The 16,235-nt window shown below is 38.2% G+C and overlaps 1 protein-coding gene across 1 annotated transcript in view; it reads right to left on the reverse strand.

Annotated features, from left to right (window-relative positions):
- Positions 1-267: 267 nt before the first annotated feature.
- Positions 268-16,235, reverse strand: part of sephs1 (selenophosphate synthetase 1) — a 66,066-nt gene continuing 50,098 nt past the window's right edge. Inside the window, exons 5-9 of the mRNA XM_080207751.1 lie at positions 12,541-12,695; positions 6,601-6,691; positions 5,998-6,097; positions 3,144-3,356; positions 268-1,724 (exon numbers count right to left, since the gene is read on the reverse strand). Coding sequence (XP_080063877.1) covers positions 1,510-1,724; positions 3,144-3,356; positions 5,998-6,097; positions 6,601-6,691; positions 12,541-12,695 — 774 coding nt within the window. The 3' untranslated portion in view covers positions 268-1,509. The remainder of the gene's footprint in view (positions 1,725-3,143; positions 3,357-5,997; positions 6,098-6,600; positions 6,692-12,540; positions 12,696-16,235) is intronic.

Raw genomic sequence — 16,235 nt, forward strand, 5'->3', positions numbered from 1 at the left:
TGTTTTTAAAAAATGCAATTCCTTAAGGATCCAAGTTCTCAAATATGGATGAATAAGCACAGACACATATGTACTTCATGAAGTTAGCACACATTAGAACAAATAAATCTGTTCCACTCAAAAGCTCCACATGGAATTCTGCACCAGCCCAAGTCACAGTTTTTTATTGCATTACTGCATTGCTGAAAGTTGCCTTAATGAACAAATTAATCAAAATAACTTAATACAAGAGTGGCAGGGAGATAGGAAAAATAAAATCAACAACCATTTCAACAAATCTCCAATTTAATGAACTGGGTTATTGTGCTAAGTGAAACTTCTATTGGAAAAAGAGGTGAGAGGAGGTGGTGAAGCAGCAAATAAAAGGCCCCAAGTAACAAAAATCCCAATCTTAATACACTTTTAAAATATCTGATACAGAAACAAAGGCTTATGCTTACAAATAAAATAACATACAAGAAGGTGGGGGGAGAAGAGGAAAAACTTCAAATATTCATCAGAATACTATGTTAAACTTCAAAATGTGACACTGGCAATATAGTTCAACAGAATAGTAGAGAATCAATGGAGCTTAATTAAAAAAATAAAAGCTAAGCAGCATTATGCTAAAGATTATTTGTATTTATAGAAAAGCAGATGCAGATATCACTTTACAAAATATAAAATGTATTAAACACTAATAACCACAGCACATAATGTCAACATAATTGATTATATTTTAAAAAAGTCATAGTGTAATTCAATCTGAGCTTCAACCTTAGAGTATTTTACAGTAGCCTTTCGTTTGGTCTGCAACATTTTCTGCATGATAAAACAGCGAACCACAGTGTAAACTAGCACATACATCTGTGTTTGCTACAAAAAAATAGAAAACATACCATGATAACATTATTGTTTAAGATTTATACCATATTGGAAAGAAATATTTTTCTTCCAAGTGAAGTGCTGGCCATGCGAATATAGCACAGAGGACCTACTCGTTTTTACAGACAGATCAACTGAATAAAGTCAACACTAACATTACATCTTAACTTTGTGAAAAAACATTACAAACCAAAGACCAAATGAAATCATGCAAACTGCTGCATTCCATTAATCGTAATACAACTGTAACCCCTTCTGAAAAGCTTTCAAGGCAACAAATTTGCTGACAAGTAGTTTTCATCTAATATAGTGACCAGACAAATGAAATGCTGCTGCACTGCCGTTGGTAAGGTGTGCTCTACATGAAGCACTTTAAGAGAGCCTATGCAGCACAGACAGTAAGTGTCTAAAGATTCAAAATGAATCAACAGTATTGGATATTAAGTTCTCAACTTAGAAGCTGCCTTAGTATTAGGTGTATCTTCAGTTAATGTAACAGAAAAACAAGGCAATGGATTTATTTTTATATCCACGCATGATCTGCCAAATGGCCGACACTAGGCAGACAAGTTAAATTTAAAAAGTTGCTTGGGATGGCATCAGAACTGCAATAAATGTCATTGTTTCTATGTGCATTCTTTTCTTTTAAGATGTGGCACCAGGAGTTGGATTGACATTTTGCGTTGCAACTGTTGGAGCTACTTCGATGATCCGTGGTTTGTCAATGATCCTGGCACTACGATTGCCCTTTTCCACTATTCCAATTATCCATGCCTGATAACCTTCACCATATTTTGGTGATTTTATTTCTGCACAAAATCGAGCTGCTTGCTCCCGTGGAAGACATATCAAAAGACCTCCTGCAAATAAACATATTTCACAAGTCAGCATCTTTTGTCACCATCAGAGTCATGGTAATAGCAAAAGTTGAAGGAATATCTGCTTGTGTGATTATAGGGCCTTTATAAATGGGTAGATATATGCCATGTGCTGAGAAATAGTCGGAATTCTGCTCCCACTCACCATTTAGGGATCCCTACCAGGAAGCTTGCAAATTCAAACAGGATGGTGTTGTCTTCAGTTTCAAAACCCCAGAACTGAACAGCACTCATGTTTCTCCAGGCTCAAATGTGAAGAGTGCTTATTTGGGCAATCAATTAGAGGATGGCTAGCACCAATTAAATTATAATTCAGCAAGTGTGAGCACCTTCAGGTGAGCTGGTAGAGTCAGGAAAAGACTGATTAAAATGAGTCAGTACTACTGATTCAGGTACCACACCAAAAGTATCACAAAAACAGGGTCTAAGTTAAATAACAAGGCCAAGTACTATCTCATATAAAAGTGCAGAAATACTGTTGGAAAAGTGCAAGACTAAAAAATCAAAATTAACAGAGTTTTCATTTGTTCAAGTCTATGTCATAGAAACAAGATACTGGCATTTATATAGTTTGATCTAAATGTTGCTATTTTTGAAGCACAGAGACTCTGTGCAATGGAAATCTGTACCTTTAAAATGGAACAAAAATGAGTTGAATGACAACTTTATCTATTTCTGACAAAGATCTTTTGCTGAAGACACCAGGACTCCCAGTTCTTCAAACAGCAAGACGTTAAATATCCAGTGTCAGCATGGCTCAGTTGACAGCTCTATAGGATATGTGGGGAGGGTGTGCAGGGAAGGCGGGATCAGGCTTTTAACTTGAACGATCATCCATGATCATAACAAATGACAGAGAAGGCTTAAAGGGCTGAATGTTCTCATCCAGCTCCTATTTTCTATGCTTCTTATCTGAGTCAGAAACTTCCGGTTTAAACACTCACTCCAAAAATCAAGACTGACAATCCAGCCCAGTACTGCCGTACTGATTACCCACTCGTTTTCACATCTGCTGTTCATAGAACTCGCTGTGTATAAATTGGCTGCAGTGTTTCTTACATTACAACTCTGACCACAATTCAAAAGTATTCATTGACTAAAGAGCTCTGAAATGTCCAGTGATTGTGAGAAATGTTATACAAATCCAGGTCTTTCCTTTTCAGGCAGACAATATCTCAAACATGTCAGTCAGAATGCCCTGGGGGCATCAGACTAGATAATGAATTTAACTCCTGTTTTGGGATTGGAGTCAACTAAGCCAAACTGACACTCAATTACCGCACGTTGCAAAAAATGTTCGTGCCTGCCTGCCTAGCTATGTAAACTGTGCTTTGTAATTTCCAGGGATACAATATAAATATTACAAAGTCATCCATTTTCAAAAATAATATTAATAATTACCTGAGGTTTCAGGGCAAGTGCCATGCATCAACCCAAACATATTCCCACATGCTTTGCTCACAGCTGCCATTTTAGCAAGGACTGGTAGATTATGTATTACAAATGACACTTCGTTCCGTTGCTGTTTTGCCAGGTTCTGAGCATGCCCAAGAATCCCAAAGCCTGTAATATCTGTGGCTGCATGTGCATTGAAGGTGTGCATAAGGCCAGCAGCTGTAAAACAGAAAATATCAGAAATGCTGCTGCATAAAGAGGCATGTACTGTATCTTGCTTGCAGACATATTGCAGACTTGAATAATATACTTGAACACTTGAGCAAATAAGTCATACTTTAGACATGAGGCCAACATTGGTGTTTAAACGTCACACGGATTTCATAGTTTAGTGCCTTTGAAATTCAAGCTTGTTCTAAGCGCGTGGCTGAAACCTCTACTGGCTAATAAATGGATTAAGATAAACAGTATGTACTGTACAGCTGAAAGTGAACCCCCTGAAGTCATTTTGTTTTTCAAGTTTTAGAAACATTCAAATTATTAAAAACTTATGAATTGGATAATTTGAGAATGGGTTGGTATATGTGCTAAAAACCTCAATTTAACCAAACAAGGGGCAGAGGGGACAAGGGGGACAGAGTGAGAGAGGGAGATAGTGGTGGGGGGTAGAAGGAAAGAATGTGATGGAAGAGTGTTTGCGTGTGTGGGGACAGTGTGCATCCATAAGTCAGCTCACTCCCAGTCTCATGGTTCTCATCCACTCTCACAGACAAAGGAAGGTAAGCGATTGGTTACCTGAGACTGGGAGTGAACTGGAAACACAAACTCACCCTATTATTCTCCAATCCTCAGCTTTACTTATTACTCATCGTCTTTTTGCTCAGCAAGTTGTTTCTTTTTATGTGGCCGTCTTGTTTTTGAAATGTTTAATGCTGTGCCAAACTATCTTACTAAAATTTGTTCATCAGCCTTGAGTGAGGAAAATTTTGAAGTGTGCTTACTCCCCACATGAAAAGGTTGGACAAGCCTGGTACAAAGCAAAGATATTATGCTAAAATTGTATAGAACACCAGTTCTGCCTCAATACGAATACTACATCCAGTTTTGGGCACCACACTTTGGGAAAAATATCAAGGCAATAAATGAGTGCAGAAAAGATTCATGAACATGATTACTAGGGACAAGCAACTTCCATCATGTAGATAGATTGGAGAAAATAAGATTGTTTTCCTGGGAGAAGAGAGGTTGAGAGGAAATTTGATAGAGGTATTCAAGTCTAGACAAAACAGATAGGGAAAATTATTCCCATTGGTAGAATAACAAAGATTTAAGGCAAAAGAAGCAAGGGAAACTTTTTCACGCAGCGAGTGGTTAAGATCCGGAATGTACTGGCTGTGAGTGGTGGAGGCAGATTCTATTGAAACATTCAAGAGGAAATTGGATTGTCATCTGAAAAGGAGGAATATGCAAAGCTATAAAGGAGAAGATGGGAAGTGCTCCTTCTGCAATGTACAATTCTGTAATATTTGGGGTTTCCTCGACTTTACCTAGAACACTTTTTCATGCCTTAAGTTTACTTTTCCAATTTTCATTTTTGATTTTGCTTCTGCATTTTTGAGTAGCTTGTAGTTTTGAGTTCTCCATATCTGACATCCGCTTCCTTTACCTTACATTATCCTCCTTGTATGCACATTGGCATTGGGAATTCCAACTTTTTTCCTTTGTGGTTCATAGACAATCCATGAACCACATAGTGTCCTGAATGCCTCCCAATGCTCCAACACTGATTTAACTTCAGCAGCTATTAAAGTCCACTTCTTTTCTGAACCACAGCTTACCTTAGTAAAACTGGCCTCTCTCATTGGAGAACTTAAGTCTATTTTTGTCCTTTTCTACAATTGTGCTAAATCATAACTGAATTATGATCATTACCAAAGTGTTTGCTCCCATTGATTTCCCTTTGACTTGCCCACTTTCATTCCCTGAAACTAAGTCCAAAATTTCTCTGTTTCTGTTTGGATTTGTTGCATACTGCATTGAGTAGTGATCAGTTTTGGCAGAGAAGAGTGAAGCCTGTTTTGGTGATAGATGGATAAACTAAACTAGTTGTGCGTCAGATACATTCAAGTTGGCATCTTTCAATCTGAAGGTATGGTAGTGCCATAATTATGTAACTGAAACAGTAATTAGGAGGTCTGGACTAATAATCCATTATATAGTAATTTTATATAGTCATGCATGATTTAGTAATTATATTTTAAGTGAATATTAATTTTGTGTTTCAACTTCAAAAGTTTTTCACTATCTCTTTTCAGAAATGAGAAGCATTTGATTGTTCTGGGTCGAGGTAGGACAGTTTTAACTCTAACAATGATAGGCCTGTGCTTATCATTGTTAGAATTGTGGCTGGAAAGCAGATAAATGGTAAAAGCAAAAAGCTGGAGTTAGAATTTCAGCAGGCTAAATAATATATTACGGTTGACTTCTCACTTCAGAAAGTCTACATATAGGGGGAAAAGGGAGAGAGAAAATGTGATTAGCTGCTTGACCTAACTCACTGATGATATTGATAACCATGCTGCAGCTGAAGTTAATGAATATTCTCACATTTCTTACAGAGCTGAAGGAATTTCATTAGACGATGCCAGAGAAATAGCAACAAGTTCTGTTTTCACACACAATACAAACAATCTATTTATTATTGAAGAGACTAGCAATAATAGCATATATACAATTGTTCTGAAGTTTTATTCTAGCATACATTCTCAAGTAGGATGAGACTTATTGTCTTGAAGGACAAATTATTTGATATTCTTATTGTGTCCATTATCAACAATGGAACAAATCACTCAGGGCATACCGGTTCTGTTCAAACGTGCCATATTCATCATTGCTTCCTGGTAAGCCAACTCCACATCCTCTTGAGTGACAACAAGCTTGATCTTATTCCATTTTTCTGGCTGTTTATAAAAACATGGAACAGTCATCATGAAATTATACTGAAAGCACCTTCTTTATATCAGGAATAATTTCATGAACATGCACTTCCAGCATCAAGCTTGAATTTTCGATGAACACTGCAAAGCAGGCCAATCTCCACAAATGGCAAATTCCTAAAATTGTCCACAAATAGCATGTTATCTGTGCATTCAACCACCAGAATACCTCAAAATAGATTGTTTATACAGTGGTTAGTGATAAACAAGTGTAGAACTATTTAAGTTAATGCAAACAAATCAAAAATATGAAAGATCATCTTATTGCAACCATGGTAATAACGGTACTTGTCCAGTATCACAGCTGCAAAAAGTAGTATTCTGACTTGAACACAGTTCAAGTTGAATTACAAAAATTAACAGTATCCGCTTATTTTTTGATGGAAGGAGTGCATAAATAACTAAATAATCTAATCAAACAGCTAAAAAGCAGAATACTGCATTACAATTGATATACAAATACTTACAATATCAAGCCACTGGTGCACAGCAACTGCTACTTGAGTCCCAAGTGGTTTTGTTAGTACCAAAACATCGCCTGGTACTGCATTGTCTGGCCTGCAAAATATTTAAAATCGTTTTAACACACCACGAAGAAATGCACAACAAATAACTTGCCACTCCATGTGTCAACTTATCCATAACTACTGAATTACATATAACATTGACAAGTGGACAAAGTAAGTTAGTTTAAAACAGAAGGCTTGACCAAGCAATTCTGGTGATCAATTAAAACACCCAGCATAGTATCTATTTGTAGAACAGTTTTAGAACAACAAATCACTGTGTGTCAATGCTGAAGCTACACAAATTCCATGACTGTTCTCCATTTCATGGGCTTTTTTTTTAATGCATTTCTGGATGTCAGCATCACTGGCTAGGTCAGCATTTATTGCCCACCCCCAGTTGCCCTTGAGGAGGTCGTGCTGAGCTCACTTCTTGAACCACCGCAATTTCTTTAGTGTAGGTACAGTGCTGTTAGGTCGGGAGTTCCAGGATTTTGACCCGGCAACAGATACCTGCTGCTCTTGTCTTCTTAGATGGTACTCGTCATGGGTTTGGAAGGCGCTGTCTTAGGAACTTTGGTGAGTTCCTGCAATGCATCTTGTAAATGGCAGGCAAGCTGCCACTGTTTGTCTGTTGAAGAGGGATTGAATGCTTGTGGAAGGGGTGGCAATCGAATGGGCTGCTTTGTCCTAGATGGTGTTGAGCTTTTTGAACATTGTTGGGGCTCATCAAGACAAGCGCATTGTACTTCATCACGCTACTGACTTGTACCTTGTTGATGGTGGCCAGGCTTTGCAGAGTCAGGAGATGAGTTGCTCGATGCAGGATTCCTAGCTTTTGACCTGCAGTATTTATTTGTCTAGTCCAGTTCAGTTTCTGATCAATGCTAACCCCAGGATGTTGATGGTGAAGTATTCAGCAACAGTAATGTCATTGAATGTTAAGGGGTGATGGTTAGATCCTCTTTTGTTGGAGATGGTCATTGTCTGGCACTTGAGGTGCAAACGTTACTTGCTATTTGTCTGCCCAAACCTGGATATTGTCCAGGTCTTGCTGCATTTGGACATGGACTGCTTCAGTATCTGAGGAGTCGCGAATGATGCAAAAATTACTCTAATCAATTTTACTGTCATTCTCAAAAAGGTAATAGAAGAACGGTAAACGTTTTCGTTGCATACATTGAAAAACATGCACAAATCAGAGCGGAAAACATCACTGAACCGTATTTTTCAAGAGCTGAAAATAGATTTGTCTGAATACTATAGAGAGAAACAGTCTCACCAATTATGTTTCTTAATGGCGCATATTCAATTGGAGCACAAGTAACATTTGGGAACATTACTGCAATGTTGTTGTATTAAGCCATAGGTTTTCCACATTTCATATCAATCATAGATCATAAAATATTAACTTTCTTTCACCCAAGGAAGCAACAGCTTACCAACAGTTCCCAAGTTACTTCTATTTTTGAAAAATAGACACAATGGACGGGGTTTTCCATTGCAATTCCCCAAACATCCAATTTAATGGAAGGAAAAACACACCTGGCAAGTGCTGAAGCAGATACACCAGCTAAATTCTTCCCTCACTAATAACTGACTGAGGTAGCCATCAAATGAAAAGAATCTCGACTAGGAAATTAAAAAGTTAATTTTAAATTCAGTTGTATTAACATACTGTGAAGTACATGCAGTTGCACAAAAATTAACAGTGGCAAAATCACTGCTATATACCAAATACTGTAAACTAGGGATAAAGTTAAACTGTGACCTTTCAGATGCACATATGCAGTGCTCATCGCAAGACTGCACAATTCTCACATGAATAAATGTATTGTGAACAATATGAGATATGTTTTGAATCTGATTCTAGAATTCAAATCCTGGGATCCATGAATTCTGAGTGCAACAGCATACATTATTTCAAAATTTACCCTTGGACTGCAAGTAAATAAAATTCTTAAAGGTGGAAAGAAGCCATTTCTTCACAAGAAAAATAAATGCAGCTGATATGATTATTATTTCCTCTCCACAATGTTCTTCCCTGTTCCACCTGATGGTGTTGTCACCTTTTGTGGTCTCAGGTGAGTGGCACAGTGGTTAGCACTGCTGCATCACAGCACCAGGGACCTGGGTTCAATTTCTGGCTTGGGTCACTGTCTGTGTGAAGCTTGCATGTTCTCCCCATGTCTGTATGGGTTTCCTCTGGGTGCTCCGTTTCCTCCCACAGTCTGAAAGACATGCCTGTTAGGTGCATTGACCCAAACAGGTGCCAAAATGTGGTGACTAGAGGAATTTCACAGTAACTTCATTGCAGTGTTAATGTAAGTCTTAATAAATAAACTTTAGGTTTCAACCCATCTAGACTTTTTCCAAACTTGCATGCCTGGAAAGTGCGGTAGGCTAATTTACCCCAGAATGCTTGGTACAGCCTCTAAAGGTTGCTAAATCCATGTACTTTCAATAAGAATTATTTGGCCAACCTTTCTTCTCTTTAAACACTGGGCTAAGATTTGATTTGATTAGCATCATGACTGTTGTCTTGGCTGAGAAGAGACAAGATAAATTTAGGACCTTCTTGTTCTTTATGGCACTGTTACTCATGTAGTCAGAAAGAAGTCGAAGTATTTTTTTCACTTTTTATAAAACAGTCAATGAAATAGGAAAAATATCAAAATTACAGCAGCAGAGGGCGACATTGTACTCTGGTGTCACGAGTGCGTGTTAAGAATGAGGGTGCACGCTTTTGCCTGTAATTTCCTGCAGGGCAAGGCTATAATTTCCTCTGTGCTGGAGAGCAATCAGACACTTCTTAGGAAGGGAAGAGGAGAATGACAGATGTAAGCAGCATTCTATTAGTTAAGATTTCTTTTAGGGCTTGTTCAATTGGAAAGTCATTTGTACTTGTTGCTTAGAATTTGATTTAAATGATCAAATGGCAATTATGTACAAATTATGATTCTGTAAAGCTTGTGCTATGCTAAAGCCTTAAGTTCCAAAGTAGAGTGTGAAAAAACATGGTCTAATGCTGCATATATAATTATAAGCAGTAGTATAAAAACCACAACATATTTGGATTCACTACAACACTGCTACCCTCTGAGTTTGATTCTCAACTAAGTCAACTGTACTTTTGGAAGGCAAAATATACAATTTTTCAACAGTACAAGTGTGAGCCATCTCATGGTATCAATCTATATAACGTAATCATGCAAACACCGGCCATTCACGCCCCATTGCTACTGCCAGAGGATGGAGAATTTTGCACTCAGCCAAATATCTTTTCACTGCAGCGGAACTGGAGAATCCTGCCCCAGGTCTTTCTGATCAGTGCACTCGAGTGTGGATGCACATACAGATATCGCAGAGTCGTACAATGGTCATCAGAAGCATGTAAATTTGAATTGTGTGTGTTTACTTTAATGTAGTATTCATTTAAACCCAAATCAAGCACAGTTGAAATGCCATTTAGATTGTCATTATGTCAATATTTTGACTAGTGATTCTTCCTAAAGGAAAATATAACTACTTACAAATGAGATGTGTGATTATGTCAACAGCTGAATTTACTCTCAAGAAAACAAATGAGATGTGCAAAAATCATTTCCCTCTTATATTTTTGGTGCATTACTTTTGTGCTGAATTCCCAATTTTAAAAAATTGCTACTTGAGGCATGAAAAAGGAATGTTGCATACACTGATGTGCAGCAAACTGTGACTCTGGCTGAGTGCAATTTTAAGATTCAACAATCAAAGCTTTGTCTGTGCAGATTTTTAATGTTCAACCTGTCAAAATGTAATAACTTCCAAGGGATAAAATTCCACACAATGTTTATTCTTCTCCTGAATGGTAAGAGGGTTTTTAGAAAATCCAATTCAAATTTATGGCAAATTCACCATAAAGTGAACAGGTTTTTTTCTATTGGTTTCCAAAGTTTTCATTTGGAAAATAATACAATACTCATGGTAAGACATGAGTGAACATGATTTTCAATGTGTATTTCTAATTAACATTTTAAAGCCTTCAAAAGTATGTAAGAATATCTTTGGGCAGCTAGTACTTAAAAAAAAACCTGTGTCAGTGTGGTATAACACAGGGTCATGCTTATTAATTCCAAATGGTGAACTTTCTATCTTGATTATAGTGACTGAAGGAGATTCTGAATATGCTTCAAAAAGCCAGTTGAGAAAAAAAATTCAATATGTATAATTGAATGAGATAAGAATTTTTCATCTTATATAAATAAAACTTAAACAAATCACCCCAGTCACTTAAAATTGCCATGGAATCATCTTCAGTTCAGAAATTCTTCTAACACACAAACTACAAAATTTGCAGAAGGCAAACAAACTGCAGTCAGGAGTGTCTGGTGACTCTGCGTCTCCAGAATGTATGAATCTTGTTCAAACAGGGCTCTGCCGACATTTTAACACCTCAGTTTCACATTCTGAGATAAATACCTACAAATTACAATGGGGAAAAACAAAATGCATGAAGTTTTGTCCATTTGTGTATGCCTAATTAACAAAATACAAGGAAGAAACCTGCCAGCTGATTTTACGGTTATTTTTCTGTGAATACTGATTGTGTGGAATACAAGGCTTGGATCCATTTTGACAGTATTTTTAGAGCAGCATTGTCCGAAACCTTGGGGCGAAATTCTTCCATAGTGCTGCGCTACTTTTTTAGCGGGCTGGGAGATTTCAGCGGGGCCAGATTAGCACAATCCATGCTGGGTGTCTGGCCCTAAGTGCCTCTCCTAGGACTAGACTTCTGATACCATCCAAGCTGGAAATAGACATGGAGCTGTATTATACATTCAGGGCTCATTTAAATATTATTTAAATGTGATTAAGCCTCTCCCACTCTGCTGGGAGTATTTCACTCCAGCAGGGTTTACACTAGCTCTCCACTAACAGGGAGCAAGTGGCTCAACAACGTTGGAATGAAGGACGGAAATCGGGCCTCCCCTTAGGGGCCGGCAGTAAGAGGGGGTGCCCTCTGGGCATTGGCACCTTGGTAGTGCCAGCTTGAGACCCCAGCACTGCCCAAGGGGCAAAGTGCCAATGTCTAGGGAGCACACTGGTACTGCCCACCGGGTATGAGGCAGTGCCAAGGGGGCAGGGCATATTGCCAGGGGAGGGGGGGGTGGGTAGTGGCATCTAGCCACGGTTCTGCAACTGGGACTGGTGGGAGAAGATGGGAGGCCAGTGATTGAGGTTGGCTGGTGATCGGGGCTGGGCCTAGGAATGGTTGGGGACAGCAAATCAGGCCATGGGGGCGGAGAGCTGGTGTTGCAAGGGTCACAGAGCTGGCCAGCAATCGGGAGGCCGGCAGTGTGGGGCCACTGTGCATGTATCAATCTCAGCACTGACATGCGCGGTGGACCACTCAGCGCACTGATTTCAGCCTCTCCAGTGGGAATAGGCTCCACCCCCTGAAATTTAATGATGTTCACACTGGTGGCCTCTGCAGTGCACTCTGAATCTGACTGAAAAAAACCAAAGTGATTTACTCCAGTTTTTATGCGAATTTGACACTTAGAATCTTTTTGGGAGAATTCCGACCCTTGTGTCATTTGGAGTGTAACACTAATAGTTGGAAAAATTCTCAATGCTGCATTTCAATGAGTTACACAAGTTTGAAACAGATCCATTTGGAGTGAAAACAGTACAAATTGTTATCCACAGACCTCAGTTCCAACCCTTTCAGTTTATAGTTAACACTTCATAAACTTGTGACTAAACTCAAAGAAACTTTAAATGAAGAAACCATGAATATACAAGCAAATACAAGTTTTTCTTTTGAGCACAAAGAAATGGCCATAATCTTTGATCCATTATACATTCAAACCATATTCATGCTACAAAATAATTGTACACACTAAGGATCAAACTTACATGATGAATTCATTCGGTTGGCAGACTGTAGTGGCCACACCTCCTAAAATGATCCATGGGTTTAATACCGTTTGACCACCAGTAACTGATGTACCTGCCTCATCTGCTGCATCTTTAAAACCCTGTATTATTAGTGGCATTACTTTGTCCCGCTCCTGTATGTAAAACACAATTAAACTCTGAGATTATTTGAATCTCTTAAAAGCCAGTTTCAGATATTAAAATTTTATAAATTGGTGTACAAGTGATGACATAAAATTTATGCTGCGTACCTATCAACTGTAACTTTTTAAAACTTCTTGATATGCAAGTGAGACTGGAAAGCCAACATTTAGTGTCCATCCCTAGTTGCCTGGAGGCATAAAGAATCAACCATAGTGTGAGACTGGAATCAGGTACAAATCACACTGGGTGGAAGTGCTAGTTTCTCTTTCCTGAAGGACATTAGTGAACCTGTTGAGTTTCCCACACACAGCAACTTCCACTGTCATTAGCTGGTGCTAGCCTGCAAGTTATCAGATTTATTGAATTTATTTTCATAACTTGCCATAGTGGAATTTGATCTCACTATCTCTGGATGATGAGTTCACTATGGTATCAATTAGGTTCCTGTACCCAAATCTCACATCAAACATCACTTACTTCAAAAAGTCAAAATGGAGATTGCTTTCTTTTTAACATTTATTACTTCAGATCCAAGTATCAGCTGAGGTCAGATCTCCTGCCACTGACCCAACCACATGTAAATGACCCTAACCTCTCATTGCTGCCCTGAGCCGCAGCAAATATATAGCCTGGGGGTTCTGATAATCCGACCTATGAAACCAAGGTAACTCAGTTCTATTTCTTATTCATTATTTTATTCTATTTGAATTCCAAAAGTCTGAAGTATTGTTCTTAGCTCTTAACTCTGACTTGGTTAATCCTCAGTCAGAATACCATTATTTGTAGACATCTCAAATTTCAGATATTTGCAAATGGAACATTAATGTTACCTTTCACATTTAGTCACGTGGGACTCCATGGTAGGTATGAGTGGTTCAACACTTCAATTCATCATTATGAATAATTTTTACTTCTCATCCAAGGCATACAAGTGGCCTCTAAATGAGTTTGCTATTTGTAGCAGGGTCAATGGTAGCAGTTTAGTGCTGTGCTTAACAATTAAAACCTGGGCTCAAGTTGCCCAAATAAATTTCACGTAGCATCCCTAACAGCAAAAGAAATTTTTATCCAGTAGTCTGGACTGGACTTGAACCTGTTAGAAAGCTAACAAAGTAACCAGCAGCATGTCTTATCTCTGTTAAAGTTTTATAATCTGTATTCCAATTATATTACCTAGATGCTCACCTAAACCAATCCATGTCAACACTAAAATGCAGATTGACCCAGTCCATACTCCCTTCGATTAGTAACTGCATTCTGTTTCTGAACGTTTGTTGTGCAGAAGTCAGCAGGAAAGCACAAACAAAGACAAACTATCAATAGCTACAACCAATCATTTTGAGACTGAAAAACACAAGTCAATTTTAGTATCCTAATGAGAGATCATTATCAATACACTGTCCTGCATCACAAACTGACCTGAAGTTTGTACTGCACTCTTGTTAAGTGATAAAATATTTCTGTGCATTTACAGTATGTAGTTTTATAGGGGCTAATTTAAATTTCTTTTCACTTTAAATGAAAAGGAATGATAGTCATGTTCAAAAGGACATAAAATTATTCATTATTCATGGGAAAACATTAAAGGGAACAGAGCACTATCCACTTTATCTCCAAGCATAGCCTTGGATCACTTAAGCATTACAACTGTTTCCCACACACTCAAAACAAAACAGACATTAAACCAGACCCCATGCCAAAGAGAATCAATAGATTTAATTTACTTTTCACAGCTATTTATACAGTTCAATACTCCATCATAAAAATAAGTGGAGGTAAGAGACTTGAATTCAGATCTCCAATATTATCCTCCAAATATCCCAGCATTTAAATCCATTTTGAATGAGACCAGAGTTTTTTGTCTTCACTACTTTACCTGGATGCCAAGAGTCCAAGGCTCTAGCAAGATGCCAACACAGTGTAAAGTTCAGTTATAATCACTTCCAAGTGGACAATCTCTTTCATTAAGTGTAGTGGTCACCACCTTGAAACTAGTCCAGCAGGATAGTTCTCACAAATTAGTTCTCAATCAGTCAATTGGACCAGAGAAGTTCCAGACTTGATCTCTGGCCTACACTAACATAGGTGATTAAAGCATAGATTGGGGGGGGGCAAACAAAGTAATGCTTGCTATACCGCCTATTAAGGAACTTCTTCACTCAAAGGGTGGTGAATCTCTGGAATTCTCTGCCCGTTGAAGTGGTGGAGGCTACCTTGCTAAATATTTTTAAGACGCGGGTTGATGGGTTTTTGATAAGAGAGGGGATTAAGGGTTATGGGGAGAGGGCGGGAATGTGGAGCTGAGCCAAGACAGATCAGCCATGATCTTATTGAATGGCAGGGCAGGCTCGAAGGGCTAGATGGCCTACTCCTGCTCCTATTTCTTATGTTCTTATGTACTCCTGAATGCTGTTTTTATCACACGCTGATAAGTATGTTTATGTAAATATCATCAGAGACCACTATCAGATTGGCAGCCGGGACAGTTAAGTAGTCTTGCCAGTATTCAGCATCTAGGCTTTCACAAGGAGAAAGCAGGAAAGTACCAGAGAATTAGCCTTTGTGGAACTGTGCACTAACTTAAACAGATGCAACTTTAAATTCACATAGCTGCTTTTCCATGTGCTAACTTTCAATTTTGCTTTGCAGTTTTTGACAGTCAGACTCTGATTAAGAAGTGGAGGAATGGCAGTGAAAGTGATCTGTTTCAAGGACTCTGGCAAGTTTACCCTGAAACATGTTTAGATGTGTACATGAGTGGCCTGTAATAGGTTCTCTTTCATGCAGAAGCACTCACTGTTACTTAGTATTCCCTCTCTTAACCATCAATCAAACCAAGAAACCTACAATAGCAGTGAACCACTTTTTTTTTACATTTTCCTGAATGACTATTATGAACAAATGATTACACAATGCTGTTCTAAAACTATAATTACATATTTTTAAGGATTTAAAGAAAAAGTACAATTTTTGTTCTACAAACTTAGCCAGCATGCTCTCCTCTTCAATTCCACGTAACGCACTCGCCAAGTCAGCGCTAATGTCAAAGAGCTTGGAGCATTGTAAATTAACATTTAGAGCATGGAGAGACTAATTCTGGTCTCATTCACATTCAGTGATAAATGCTATATTTTATTTGAGTCTGAGATCGCTTTTTTAACGAGACTCAGTGAAACACTAGTTATGCAGCAGGAAGTAATGGAAATGCACAGCAGGCCAGTCAGCATCTGCTGAGTAAGCCATTGATATCTTGGACTCATATCCTTCTTCAGAACTAAAAGATAAGATGTGTACAAGTTTAAAACATTGATCATCTTGTTCACTTCACAGGTGCTAACTGACTTGTGTCCCCAGCACTTCTGCTTACAGTTCTTTTTATTGTTGCATTGGTTAGTTTATCATCCCAGGATTCTATTCATATTTTTATTTTGGAGGTTAAACTTTGGAAGCATAAGTAAGTCTAGTAATAACTTTTTTTCTTAATAAAATCTAAATTACCACTGATTCTGAATTGTGTATTTTCAAGATAT

The sequence above is a fragment of the Carcharhinus amblyrhynchos genome, chromosome 19 (assembly GCF_965287045.1).
Source record: "Carcharhinus amblyrhynchos chromosome 19, sCarAmb.v2.hapA, whole genome shotgun sequence".
Classification (NCBI taxonomy): Eukaryota; Metazoa; Chordata; class Chondrichthyes; order Carcharhiniformes; family Carcharhinidae; genus Carcharhinus; species Carcharhinus amblyrhynchos.